The sequence below is a fragment of the Ambystoma mexicanum genome, chromosome 7q, assembly GCF_040938575.1.
Source record: "Ambystoma mexicanum isolate Mex_15411 chromosome 7q, UKY_AmexF1_1, whole genome shotgun sequence".
Lineage (NCBI taxonomy): Eukaryota > Metazoa > Chordata > Amphibia > Caudata > Ambystomatidae > Ambystoma > Ambystoma mexicanum.
Window position 1 is genome coordinate 852,484,071 of NC_090941.1, and position 12,221 is coordinate 852,496,291.

The following is a 12,221-nucleotide window of genomic DNA, read 5'->3' on the forward strand; positions in this document are numbered from 1 at the left end:
AGGACCTTGCACAGGAGGAGCTGGATCTCCTCTGTATCACTGAGACTTGGCTCAGGGAGACATTGGGTCCAGCCATTGTTCAAGCCCTCCCTGACGAGTATGCCATAGCACACGCTGACCATGCAGCCCCCAATCATGGGCGTGGGGTAGCCCTGATCTATAAAAGTAAATATAGAACCACTAGTTCAGTCCCCAAACACTCTGTGAAAATGGAATGCATCCTCACTCGAAGTTGTATCTCCCCTACTCATACCATTACTTTGTTATTGGTATATCGCCCTCCTGGGATTGACAATGCATTTTACACGGATTTCCCTGCATTTGTGCTGGAACTGCTTGTGCAGTACCCGGGTCTAATTATGCTGGGGTATTTCAACCTTCTCATGAATCATGTATCAACAAAATCCATCACAAAGTTCTGAGCGCTTAAGGCTAACCTAGGTCTCTCCCAGGGGGTTATGACCTCCACTCATAACGGCGGCAATATATTGGATTTTATTTTTTCCTCTGCTACGCTCACTAACATAGCTGCTCCAGTCCTCATATCCTGGACAGATCACCTCATGGTCCCGTTCTCTATTTTTGCAAAAAGCCTTCCCTCTGCGCCTAGGAAACCCGCTATTTTGAAACGCAGCTGGAACTGGGTTGTAAAACCTGAGCTAATTCGCTCACTGCAAAATCAGTGCAGCAGTAACGCAATCTGTACCCTATTCACATTGGAAGCAGCCTTCCTAACTACTGCCAATACCCTGGCCCCGATTAAATTGCGCAAACAGCGTGATCGTCCACCAGAGCCATGGTTCTCCCAAGGCTTAAAAGAAAGCAAGCTTCGCTGTAGGCAAGCGGAAAGGAAATGGCGCCAAAGCTACCTGCCTGAATGCAAGCTACTCTATCGTAATGTGCATGCCGCATATCACAGCGATATAGTAAATGCCAAATGAATTTACTTTGGTCAGTCGGTAGAGAAGGCTATAAACAAACCCAAAGCCCTCTTCAACCTTCACCCCTAAAGCTGGACATAATGCAGCTCCCCCTTCTAAGGAGCTATGCAATTCTATCTCCACCTTCTTTGTGGAAAAAATTACTACCATCCGCGACACTATAAAAGCCGACTCCCAGCTATTCACAAAGGTCCCCGCGGCAGCCATACCTCCTCCTACGACAGGATCCTGGTCCACTTTTCCCCACTTCTCCAACGCGGATGTGCTATCTGCTATTTTCAAACTCAAGCCTGCCTCCCCGGATGATGCCATACCTTTGGCCCTTTTGCAGGAATCATCGCCTGATATAATCAATTCTATTACTTCTGCCGTCAATATCTGCTAAAAAAAGCCCTCACTTGACCCAGAGGTACTGGCCAACTACCGCTCAGTTTCTCTCCACCCATTCTTGATGAAGGTTCTGGAGGCGCTGACTGCTCAGTTTCTCTCCTCCCATTCTTGATGAAGGTTCTGGAGGCGCTGATGTCCCCCCTCCTCTCGGCTTTCCTGGAATCCTCCCATTTTCTCGACCCCTTTCAATCTGGTTTTTGGCATGGTAGAGGCACTGAGTCAGTACTCAACTCAGTTATGGACGACCTGCTGACCCTGGCTGGCCAGGGCGGTATCGAGGCTGCCCTGTTATTAGGCCTCTCGGCTGCCTTCGACACCGTCGACCATGCCCTTCTTATCTCCCGGTTGTCCGAGACTGGGATTGATGGCCAAGTGCTAAAATGGTTTATCGCGTTCCTGGCAGATTGCTCACAATCTGTGTCTCTCCCCCCTTTCCGCTCTGTCCCAGTTCACCTATCCTATGGCGTTCCTCAGGGATCAGCTCTATCCACTATCCTATTTAATATCTACAATACCTCCTGTTCCTCATTGCCTCTCATGGGTTCTGCTTCTATTCCTACGCTGATGATACCCAGAGTCTGGTCCACCTTGACCTAACCAAAACCGAAACGGCATCTCGCCTTAGGCATTGTCTTGAGGAATTAGGCATATGGATGTCACACAACTGGTTGAAACTTTACGGTAGTAAAACCCAGGTTCTCGTTGTAGGCACTTCCAATCCACAATCCTTCTGGACTACTGAGTTCTGGCCTCCTTCCCATGGTCCCCTTCCATTACCGGTATCATCGGTATGTAACCTTGGCATGCGGATCTCAGTCGCACTGACTACGGATGAACAGGTCAGTGAGGTATGTAAACCCAGCCATTTTAAACTTAGATCCTACGAAAGGTTCTCCCGTTTATTCAAGCCATCAACCAGGCTCCTGTAGTTGCGGCTCTGGTGCTGAGCGTGCAGGATTATTGCAACTCGCTCTATCTGGCGCAACCCGCCCACCTGACAGGACGGCCTCTGCTCCTGCAGAACGCTGTGGCCAAATCCATTCTCCATCCCGCTTTTGGCGCCCACATGACCCCTCTGTTGTGCCAGTTGCACTGGTTGCCAGTTGCCCAGCGAATTATCTTTAAGTCAATGTGCATGGTGCACAGGGCCTTCTACGGTGTTGGGAGCCGAATAACTGCAGGCTAGATTCCCTCGCTATGAACCTACTCATGCCCTCCGCTCTCAAAGGACTTGTCGACTGATGGTACCTCGCCTCAGATTTGCTCGCAAAGGTGGCTGTGCATTCTCGGTAGCGGCGGCTAAGGAATGGAATAATGTGCCTCTACCCCTGTGCGAGACTATCGTCCATCTTACTTTTCGGCGCAACCTGAAAACGTTACTGTTTTAAATAAGTTCTCTGTCTCCTGATGGCTTTCTTTCTTTTTCCATCTCTCTCCTAGCGCCATGATACCCATGGGTGGGTGTGCGCGTGATAAATCTAAAAAAAAGAAAAAAAAACTAAAGATCAGTCATTGGGCCTCATTACACAGAAGGCGGTAAGGGTTTACCGGTACCGGTAAGGGCACCGGTACTGGTAAACCCTTACCGCCTTACTACGAGGTCCCTTTGCGGGTCCTCCCTTAACGCCTGGTTTTTACAGGCGTTAAGTACGGGACCCGCAAAGGGACCTTGGTGCTAATTACGGTACCGCAATTTGCGGTACCGTAATTAGCACCTTCACCATTAACATGGAGCCCTATGGGGCTGACTGGCAATGGTGAAGGGGCAATGGTGGATGGCGGAATTAGCGCCCCCACACACCTTGGAATATGGCGCTAATTCCGCCATCCACCAAGGCGGACCCGGTAAGGTACCGGCGGCAGCCATGGCGCTAGTAGCGCCATGGCTTACCGCCTTCCGTGTAATGAGGCCCTGTGTCTTGTTATTACAATTATGTAAACTGTCCTTCTGCCCAAAAATACTAACCTGACCCTCGCACTAGAAATGAACAACTATGGGTGTAAGGAAATGTCTCTGATTTAGGATTGGCAAAAAGTGTTCACAATTAAAGCAAATAAACAAATCCAAAAAAGTAGTCTTTTCCAAGGAGAAATCCCTTTCATACAACAACTTCTTAATAATTATCTCCTGGTATACTGCCCTTCCAGGAAGCCTTTAGTAGGTGCATCCGATCCCCTGGTATACTCTCCTGCCAGGTATCTTTCCACTATGTTTTATTCCTCTGTGTATTTCGAATGGATTGTCTAGTATATTCCCCAGCAATCTCCTTCTGGGGTTTTACAGATCCCCTGGTATGCTTCTCTGCCAGGTATCATCCTCCCCACAAAATGCTCACTGCCTCATGTGCTTCTTTCAGCAGGACTTCTTCTCTGAGATGACTGTCCTATAGTATATTACAGTTGCATTCCTTCACTGTATCTATACTCCTTTGGCTTGGGGTACTACTCGTTCCAACTTTCCCCACATTGATATCTCATACATGAGACTTGTTCAAACTCTGTCTTTTAACTTCATTAGGATTCTTTGGCTTTCGGTAATACTTGCTCCAACTTTTCCCAATCTGACATCTCACATCTGGAGATTTGTGCAAATTCTGTCTTTATATTCTACTTGGTCGGTATTCAAAAAAAGTTCTTAATTGCTCATGTGCCTGTTGGTATGCCACAGGATGTGCAATATGTCTGGGCAGACTCAAAGGTGCCAGGTAGCATTCCCGACAAGTGGCACACTGCTGCAGTGAAGCATTCACATCAGGATGGTGTTTCCCGCTCTACAGACCTTCTTCCAGCTCTCTTGCCAGCTCTGTGTTCACCTGCCGGTAAGACTGCTGTTTCTTGGCACAACCGCATTCCCGTTAGCTTTACTGCTGCTGCCAGCTCCCCAGCGGTGCTCCCACAGTGTCTGCTGTGTCTCCTTCGGCCTCATGCCACACCGGTAGGTAATGCTTGCGAGCGGCAGTCTGGAAGTGCCTGCCTTCTCCTGCATGGTCCATTCCCGTGCTGCTGCCTTCTCCCTCGGTTCTGCTTCCTTCTTCTCCGTCTCCCTTTCTCGCAATGCGGACAGGGGTGGACTGGCCTATAGGGAACTCTGGAGATTTCCCGGTGGGCCTCTGCACCCTGGGCCTCTTTTGTGTGGCATTTCCAAATTTTCTCATAGGAAAAGCAGCATTGGGCTTGCTGAAAATGTGTCATATGGGGCCACTTTGCACATTATTTCCAGGGCCTCTTTTGGTCCCCAGTAATTATTTCCAGGGCCTCTTTTAGTTCCCAGTCCACCCCTGAATGCGGACACCATTTTTAAATGTCTTGCGCACTCAGACTTCATTGCAACATCTATCTGGCTTGTTTAGTTTGGTCTTTCCTTCAATACATATTAACTCCTTCTTCCTCATCTCAGTACTTGAGGCTTCATGGGAGATGGAGTCCATAAGGTTGCTGGGACTTCTAAAGTGATAATGTTCAGGATTTTTGGTTAGGACAAAACCATCAGAGACAGGAAAAATTAAATGTGTGCTTTGTGCATATGAGGTATGAAAGGTATTCTGCCCAGAATGACAATATGCCATCAGAATTGTAGGCGTTATTAGGTTGTCTTCAAAAAGGGGGGGAAGAATACTGTGTCTCTCCTAATGGAGTCATCACATCCACCCAGTAGTCATCCCCTCCTACGTGATCCTCCCTCATAACACCACCCTCAGGGTCAGGATCAGGTAGCGTTTGCCGTCACCTGGCCATATGAGAGGAGCTCTTCAACAGAGACTCAGTTATGACTCTGCAGGAATTATCACAGTACACTACATCAATAGTTGAAGTACAGTGAAGTTTCAGGGTCCGTCTGAGTATGAGTACTCTGGATATAAGAACTTCTAAGAGAGAGTAAGTGTCTGAGAGAAGATTATCCAATACTCAGTTTAATTATTTTTTTAAATGTTTGTATTTATTTATTATGCGTCATAGACCACAGGCATCAGTTCGAGACAGATGTCTGTGAAAATAAGATTGTGAACGTATTGTATATAGTTGCCCAGTACAGGAAATACAAAATCAAAGAACTAGCTAGTATTTATTTATTCTTTGCAACACATATTTCTGGAGTTGTCTGAGCTCAGTTTTGTCACACTCTTTCAAGGTTACAGAGGAGAACACAGATAATGTGAGGAGAGGTGAAAGATGCTGAGAGTAGCAGGGAAAAACTATAGCACTTCTTAGATCCAAGAATTATTCACCTGTTGTATCTTTATTTGTCCCTCTCCCAATCTGAAGGTCTCCAGACGAGTGGAGGAGAAGTTCCTGTGTTATTTATTATTTTGTACAATTCCCCTTTCCCTCAAAGCTGTTTAGAGTACAGCATGTATAATTTGTTGTACGCTAAAAATCAGTAGGGGACTGTGGGATCCAGCAGCTCCTGCGGATTCAAGAATATTCAGGACCAACCAGATGATAGTGAAAAGTGGTGTGATGCAATTCAGAAATGGACGTTTAGTGCCTAATCATGAATACCAAATGAATGTGTGGATGGTTTCAGGTGATTTTGGTGGCAGTTGTAGGGTGACATTTCTCTGGCGGCAGTGGGCTTTGCTGAGATGATTTGCTGGGGTTGAGGCATAAACAGTGGGAGATAATGTATGTGACAGTTTAAGTTAATATTAGAAATGAGAATGCGAGTATAGAAGCATACATACTATGATAAACAACCATCTAACAAAATCATATGGCACTTTTGTTCTGTCTGGCAAACTTTAGTTGAATTGGCAATACCCAAGCTGACCTCTACAACCAAATGGGCATTCTACAATCCTTTTCATGTGTGATAGTTAATGAGGCACGCACATATTAAGCCAACTAGAATTGTTCATTTTACCTAAATAGCACCTGCAAGAATCTCAGCTGGTGAAAAACCTATATACACAGGCACCAACACCAACTACTGTCAGGGTTGTTCTAGAAAGTGCATTTTCAGGTCTAAGATCTAAAAGAGGCCCAGCTCAAAACCAGAAATCAAACAGAGATGGGAAATGTTAAGCAGAGGAGGAACACAGACCCTTTTATAATGTGGAACCTTTCATAAGCGACCACCCTAACAGTAAGAAATACATGCGGTTTATTCTGTGAAATACTTGTGTCATAAACAGATATTAATTTACCACACTGCTTTGGTCTTTCTGTAATTCACACTGCACTGTTCGACAAATTAATATTTAATGACCAAGCAAACAAATGCAAAACCAAGGGATATATTTTCCACTTTACATAAGTGAATTTCCCAAAAAGATGCACACTAAATAAAATACAATAGAATGCATTTGGGAGATTTGACTTGTAAAAATAGGTAACTGTCAATCACCAGAACATTTTATGCATGCACCTTACATTAACTGCTTGTGCCCGAGTGGTGCCGTTTCAGACTATTTCAGTATTTTGTCAAAAGCTGTTATGTCTAACATTATCAGGTACTGTATAAAGAGATGAATTTTATTGCTGACTCTGCTTTATCTTACCTGGCACTGCTCTTGGGCTCTTTTCAGTTCCTGGAGGAGATGCTGATTTTCGGTTTGCAGGAGATTCTTGTCTGAAGTGACTTCACTGACGGCATACTTTAGATTTTCAATAAGGAGCCCATCACCCTTGATGGCTTCATGGGAAGAATCCAGCTTACACTTCAAGCGTCGGTTATCCGATTGGCTGGATACAATGGCCTCATCCAAGAGATGCCTTTGGTTGTTAAGTTGAGCTTGGTACGCCTGTACCTGTTTCTACAGAATCAAAGGATCCACGCGTGAGTCAAAAGACATAATTAAATGGTTTCACTGTCCCGACAGGTCTCTATACATCCCTTATCAGCCAGAACATGGCAACTTTATTGCACTTTCATTCTGACTAAACGTTCTATCTTGTACATTGTGACTAAACTGTACTAGCCTATGTTCCCCAATCGAGCTAGCCCACTGTGCCTAGCCATTTGTGCCTGATTGTACTAGCCTACTGTGTCAGAACAAACTCCAGTGAACCCCGGACCCAAACAGTTTGTTCATGGCAAACCTTTACATGACCACTCTTACCTTGACGGCAACTCTTTACCTACTCCACCCCAACAACACAACCCTCCCCCCTACGAATCCACTACCTCAATCACCCCCACCTCAACATCTCACATACACCAGAACTATGGGGTATGTCGATACTAAACAAATCGACCAGCCAAACTGCTCCGTCAGCCCATTAGAATGGATCCGCCGATTTGCTGCTCCTCCCACACCTTGTAACCCATGCCCAGTGAAGGGGAGAAACCCAATACTCGGCACCCGGTTCCTACCCCCCAGGTCTCCCATCAAAAAACATCCCCCTCATTCTCATCAGAACCAAGTTCAAGACAGCTCCTCGCAAATCTCGGACAACACCCAAAAAGCCCCCATCGGCATAATTGAACACCCTTTGATCAAAGGTGCTTTCACCAATGCCCGTTCACTGGTCGCCCATGCGCTGTACATCGCAGACCTCATATACGCTAACAACCTGCATTTCCTGGCTATTACTGAAACCTGGCTGCATCAAGCAGCAGGCCCAGCTCTATCCCTCGCCATCCCAGAGGGCTACTCAATACTAAGGAACAACAGGGACTCAGGTAAAGGAGGACGGGTAGCCTTTATCGCCAAAACATCCCTTGGCCTTAGATTGACCCCTTCCGTCCAGCTTCCGGTCCGCTGAACTCCTGTCTGTTAAGTTCCAACTTTCCGCTATACAAACCATCCTTATGCACCTCATATACAGACCTCCAGGCCTCATCTCCTCATTTAAGGAAGAGATATCTGACCTCCTGACCACAGGATCTCAAGTCATCCTACTAGGGGACTTCAACCTGGGCCTCGGCGATCCTAATGACGCCAATGCGCTCTCCCTGGAAAACACTATCTCCCAACTAGGGTTCAAGCACAAGATCACAGCCCCAACACATAACAAAGGCAGAACCTTGGACTGGTTGGCTGATCACAACTGTTACACCTCCATCCTTAAAAATGAACCAACCGCATGGTGAGACCACCACGCCATCTCCTTCCAGCTACTATTCCGCAAACCCTTACCAGGAATAACCGTAACATCACCTTGCAGAGCCTTCACCCCCTAATCCACAACATCCTTGCTACCGCAAACTACTCCAACCTAGATGTGGATAAACTTGCTGACCTCTATAATAAGACACTTGTCAGCAGTAGATATCATCGCTCCTATCAAACTCACTAAAGCTAAACCAGCAGCCCACTTGAACAAATGGTTCACCCCTGAGCTTAAGATCCTTCGGAACGCCAAACAAGCGGCAGAAGCCACCTGGAGAAAAACACCCAACCAGGCCAACAAAACACTATTCACAGTAGCGGCCACCACCTAAAAAACCTCTATCCTCAAGGCCAAAAGAGAGACTTATGACAACAGAATTGAGAACGCCAGATCTAGAACAAAAGAGCTCTTCATTATCCTTAGGGAACTTGAGTCCCCCTCCACACCCTCAGAAACCTGCGTGAAAGATGCAGAATGGTGTGAGAGGATCCAAAAAGCCTTGGCAGACAAAATTGCCATGCTACAATGCAGAACTGAACAGAAAAAGCTCAGCCTCGCCAAAAAAGCAAACCCTCCACCACCACCTACCTCTAAAATTCCAACATGCCCCCCCTTCTCTTTCTCCCCAGTGTCAACAAAAGAAGTGGAAAGCATCATCAAAGGCCTCAAGCCATCCAGATGCCAAGGGGACTGCTGCCCAGCCCCCATCATCCAGGAAGGCACCAACGATCTGGCCCCTTTCATAACAGCCCTATTCAACGTCTCCTTCAAAACGAGCTCAGTCTCTAGCAGCCTCAAAGAGGCCTGGGTCATGCCCCTTCTAAAAAAAACTAACCTAGATCCCAACAACCCAACCAATTACAGGCCAATTACTACCATCCTTTACATCCTAAAGATTTTAGACAGCGTGGCCTACCTGCAAATCCAGAAGCACCTGGAAGAGAACAACCTCCTGAGCCTTAGACAATCTGGCTTCAGACCAAGGCACGGAACAGAGACAGCCCTCCTGGATTTAAAAATCCAGATGGAGGAGACAAGTGATAAGAGAAATCTAGCCATTCTCCTGCTGCTTGACCTCTTGGCAGCCTTTGACCTCGCGACCATCAGATCCTCACCGAACATCTTACGGCCAAGCTGCTTTCTGTAGCCAGGCGACTGCCTCGGTCCAATCCTTCCTAGCCGACCGAACCACCCGGGTCTTCTAACCGGGGAATTCAGCCCACCCCATCCCCATCCTCTGTGGCGTCCCACAAGGTTTGTGCGTCTCGCCGACATTATACAATATCTTCACAAAGCTATTGTTAGACCGCCTTGATAACCTGGATGTCACATACACTAATTATGCTGACGATACCCAGGTTCTCATCACCCATTCAGGTTGCTATGAAGAGGACTCCATATGGATCAACAACCTCTACCTGGAGATCCAAGCCTGGATGGCAGAACACGGCTTATGCCTCAACGACGAGAAAACTGAGCTCCTTCTCTTCTATCAACATAGACGGTAACCTAATCACTGTCGCCAAAGAAATTAAAACTCTAGGGGTCTATCTAGATTCCACACACTCGCTCATAAAACAGGTGAACGCCACAGCCTCCTCCACAGCTTACACAAATAAGCTCATCAATGCCTGCAAATCTTTCCTCTCGCTTTCCAGTTGCATTACACGAGCCAGAACGCGAGTGATCTCAAAAATTGACTGCTGCAACACTCTCTTTCTTGGCACCCAGAACGCAACGTGAACAAACTGCAGTTGCTGCAGAATAATGCCCTCAGAGCGGTGCTGCAGAATAATGCCCTCAGAGCGGTGCTGAGTATCCCGCGGCACTCACACATCTCCAGCTTTGGACAAGATGCCCATTGGCTCCCTGTACGTGACAGAATCACCCTCAGATCTCTCGTCATAGTCCACAAATGCCTCTCTAATGACGCCCCCAAATACTTGGCAGACAAGTTACAAGTTCAACAAACACTCTTCAACCAGACCAAACAGAACACTGTACTCTCACTGCCTATCCATCCCCAAATTCTCCTTAAAAAAAGCAGGTGGCTCCAGCTTCCTGGTCCCAGCCGCCAAACAAAGGAACGCTATACCGCTGAACCTTAGAGCAGAACCTTCCTTTTGGACCTTCAGAGCAAAAGCAAAATCCTGGTTCGCCAACAAGAACTCCACCTCTGTCTGACACACTAATTAATGCACCCTTATCCTATGTCTAGCTCTCGACCACCATGTAACCATGTCAACTGCACTTGCTGTTATTATCTTGTATGTCTATATTCTGTTGTAACCTCCTTTAAGTCTCAGGCGCCCAGTTACCCCAGAGCTCGGCGCGCAGTTCAAATAAAGAAACTAAACTAAACGTGTTTGCCTGCGGATAAGGGCAGGGTTTATCGATATCAGAGCAGAAATTGGTATTGCAGCGATTCTGACATCATCTTCTCTTTCCTCAGACATACACATCAGGTGAGGTTCCCGCAGAGATACGGGAGCAGGACGAACGGCTGCATAGCACTCTGAGATAAGTAGCTAAGAACTGCGATTATAAGTCCTAACTACTTGTATGATCTTACAGTAAACCTGGAGGAATCTTGCATGAGGAAATGTTAGGTTCACACGCATGAGGAAATGCGTACAAGCAATGAAGTGTCAAACTAAAGCATAATCAAGGGAGGCATAGATCCCAGAGAAGAATCTGTGAAACTCAGCACTAAAGCATAACCAGAGAAGATATAGAGCAGTATCTGGGAACATGCAGCAGAGTGCAAGTGAACAGAACAGAATGTGAAGTCTGTAAAGGAGTCAACCCCTACACCCATTAATTGCCTTCCCCTAACCCTCTTTCAGGTGTACCTAAACTCCCTCTACCCATCCAAACCAACGTACCCTAACCATCATTCCCCGTGGACGTTGCAACTTTCCTCAGTGACACAAGTGCAGGTGCCAAGACCTCTAAGGAGAGGAAGGAGTTTGCTGTACCTCCACGCAAGAGCCACCAGCACCTTCAGCCCTCACAGGAGGAAAGGTCCAGTATGGGAGCGAGGTGTTACAAATGACAGGCATTTCATGAACGAGTGGTGAGAAGGAAAGTAGCAGTTCTTTTTTTTAATTGTTATTATGGTATTTATTGAGTGTGAACCTAGCTTCGAGAAGCAACTGAGCACTTTACAGAGGCATACACAAATACAGATACACAACAGAGTGCTTTACAAAGGTATACAGCAGTATAATAGAGTATTTTTCAGTGGTAACAACTGAACAGATATACAGCGGGCGGTAGGATGCTGAGGGCCACAGAGGAGGGGTAAAGCAGTACAGATGGGCGGAGAGGAGAGGAGCAGACAGTGTCTAGCGAGTCAGGTGGCATGGGGGGCGGCATGATGGCCTAGGTGTTGAGGAGGAGAGACTCCTTGAAGAGGTTGGTCTTAAGAGTTATTTTCTGAATTTTAGGAGCATGGTGGTGAGTCTGATGCTGACGGGGACGAGGTTTTATAGGTGTAGGCAGAGCAGTCTTGTTTTCTGGTCCTTTACTTTTTGCAGTGAAGGATTTGAAGTCTGCTCGTGTCCTGGTTTCTGGTGGTGCGTTGTCTGCAGGAGATGCTAAGTTTCTACGCAAGGTAGCTGGGTGACTTGAGGGCAACTGCCTTATAGATGATGCAGCAAGATGTGAAGGTGATTTGTGCGTGCAATGGGAGCCAGTGAAGGGCAATGAGGCCGGGGTGATGTGGTCGTATCTGCGTAGAGCCTTGATGAGGCGTGCGGCCGCCTCTCGGACACTTCTCAGGTGCACAAGAGAGGATGATGGGAGGTCGTCGAGGAGGGCATTTCCTCCTTCCAG

General features: G+C 46.9%; 1 protein-coding gene across 5 annotated transcripts in view; it reads right to left on the reverse strand.

Moving 5' to 3' along the window:
- DEUP1 (deuterosome assembly protein 1) overlaps positions 1-12,221 on the reverse strand; it is a 688,113-nt gene that overhangs the window by 311,881 nt on the left and 364,011 nt on the right. For all 5 annotated transcript variants that reach the window (XM_069639298.1, XM_069639300.1, XM_069639299.1 and 2 more), the window contains one exon: positions 6,830-7,084. In XM_069639298.1, coding sequence (XP_069495399.1) covers positions 6,830-7,084 — 255 coding nt within the window. The remainder of the gene's footprint in view (positions 1-6,829; positions 7,085-12,221) is intronic.